The sequence below is a fragment of the Neopelma chrysocephalum genome, unplaced genomic scaffold, assembly GCF_003984885.1.
Source record: "Neopelma chrysocephalum unplaced genomic scaffold, ASM398488v2 Primary Assembly neopelma1_94716, whole genome shotgun sequence".
Classification (NCBI taxonomy): domain Eukaryota; kingdom Metazoa; phylum Chordata; class Aves; order Passeriformes; family Pipridae; genus Neopelma; species Neopelma chrysocephalum.
In genome coordinates this window covers 1,669-3,031 of record NW_020923422.1, presented here as the reverse complement: position 1 = coordinate 3,031, position 1,363 = coordinate 1,669, and the positions used below count along the sequence as shown (strand labels likewise).

The window sequence follows — 1,363 nt, the reverse complement described above, 5'->3', positions numbered from 1 at the left end:
GCCGCCGCCTCCGGAGAGACCAGAGGCTCTTCTGGAAGAGCCCCTGAGCCCACTGGGAGGGACTGGTTTGAACTGGGAGATCCCAGTGGCTCCCGTTGTGCCCCAGCAGGGTCATTACATCCCATTATTTATCCACGGCTCCGGTGATTTTTGGGATCCGCCGCCCCCATCTATTGTCCCGGCTTTCCTCCTGCACCAGTGGGGACTGGGAGGGACTGGGAGGGACTGGTTTGAACTGGGGGATCCCAGTGGGATCTGGTGGCTCCCGCTCTGCCCCAGCAGGGTCATTACATCCCGTTATTTATCCACGGCTCCGGTGATTTTTGGGATCTGCTGCCCCCATCTATTGTGCCGGCTTTCCTGCCGCACCAGTGGAGACTGGGAGGGACTGGTTTGAACTGGGGGATCCTTGTGGGATCTGGTGACTCCTGCTCTGCCCCGACAGGGTCATTATACCCCAGCAGGGTCATTACATCCCATTATTTATCCACGGCTCCGGTGATTTTTGGGATCCTCCGTCCCCTTTTATTGTCCCGGCTTTCCTCCTGCACCAGTGGGGACTGGGAGGGACTGGTTTGAACTGGGAGGGACTGGTTTGAACTGGGGGATCCCTGTGGCTCCCGGTGTGCCCCAGCAGGGTCATTACACCCCGTTATTTATCCACGGCTCTGGTGATTTTTGGGATCCGCCGCCCCCGTTTATTGTCCCGGCTTTCCTGCTGCACCAGTGGGGACTGGGAGGGACTGGTTTGAACTGGGAGGGACTGGGAGGGACTGGTTTGAACTGGGGGATCCCAGTAGTTCCCACTGTGCCCCAGCAGGGTCATTACACCCCATTATTTATCCACGGCTCCGGTGATTTTTGGGATCCGCCGGCCCCTGTTTATTATCCCGCTTTCCTCCCGCACCAGTGGGGACTGGGAGGGACTGGTTTGAACTGGGAGGGACTGGGGGATCCTGGTAGTTCCCACTCTGTCCCAGCAGGGTCATTACACCCCATTATTTATCCACGGCTCCGGTGATTTTTGGGATCCGCCGCCCCCGTTTATTGTCCCGGCTTTCCTCCCGCACCAGTGGGGACTGGGAGGGACTGGGAGGGACTGGTTTGAACTGGGGGATCCTTGTGGGATCTGGTGGCTCCTGCTCTGCCCCGACAGGGTCATTATACCCCAGCAGGGTCATTACATCCCATTATTTATCCACGGCTCCGGTGATTTTTGGGATCCTCCGTCCCCTTTTATTGTCCCGGCTTTCCTCCTGCACCAGTGGGGACTGGGAGGGACTGGGAGGGACTGGTTTGAACTGGGGGATCCCAGTGGGATCTGGTGGCTCCTGGTGTGCCCCAGCAGGGTCATTACATCCCG

General features: G+C 58.8%; 1 protein-coding gene across 1 annotated transcript in view; it reads left to right on the top strand.

Moving 5' to 3' along the window:
* The window catches only part of LOC113980575 (tonsoku-like protein), a 3,292-nt gene extending 2,895 nt beyond the window's left edge, over nucleotides 1-397 (top strand). Inside the window, exon 5 of the mRNA XM_027707804.1 lies at nucleotides 373-397. Coding sequence (XP_027563605.1) covers nucleotides 373-397 — 25 coding nt within the window. The remainder of the gene's footprint in view (nucleotides 1-372) is intronic.
* Nucleotides 398-1,363: the final 966 nt, after the last annotated feature.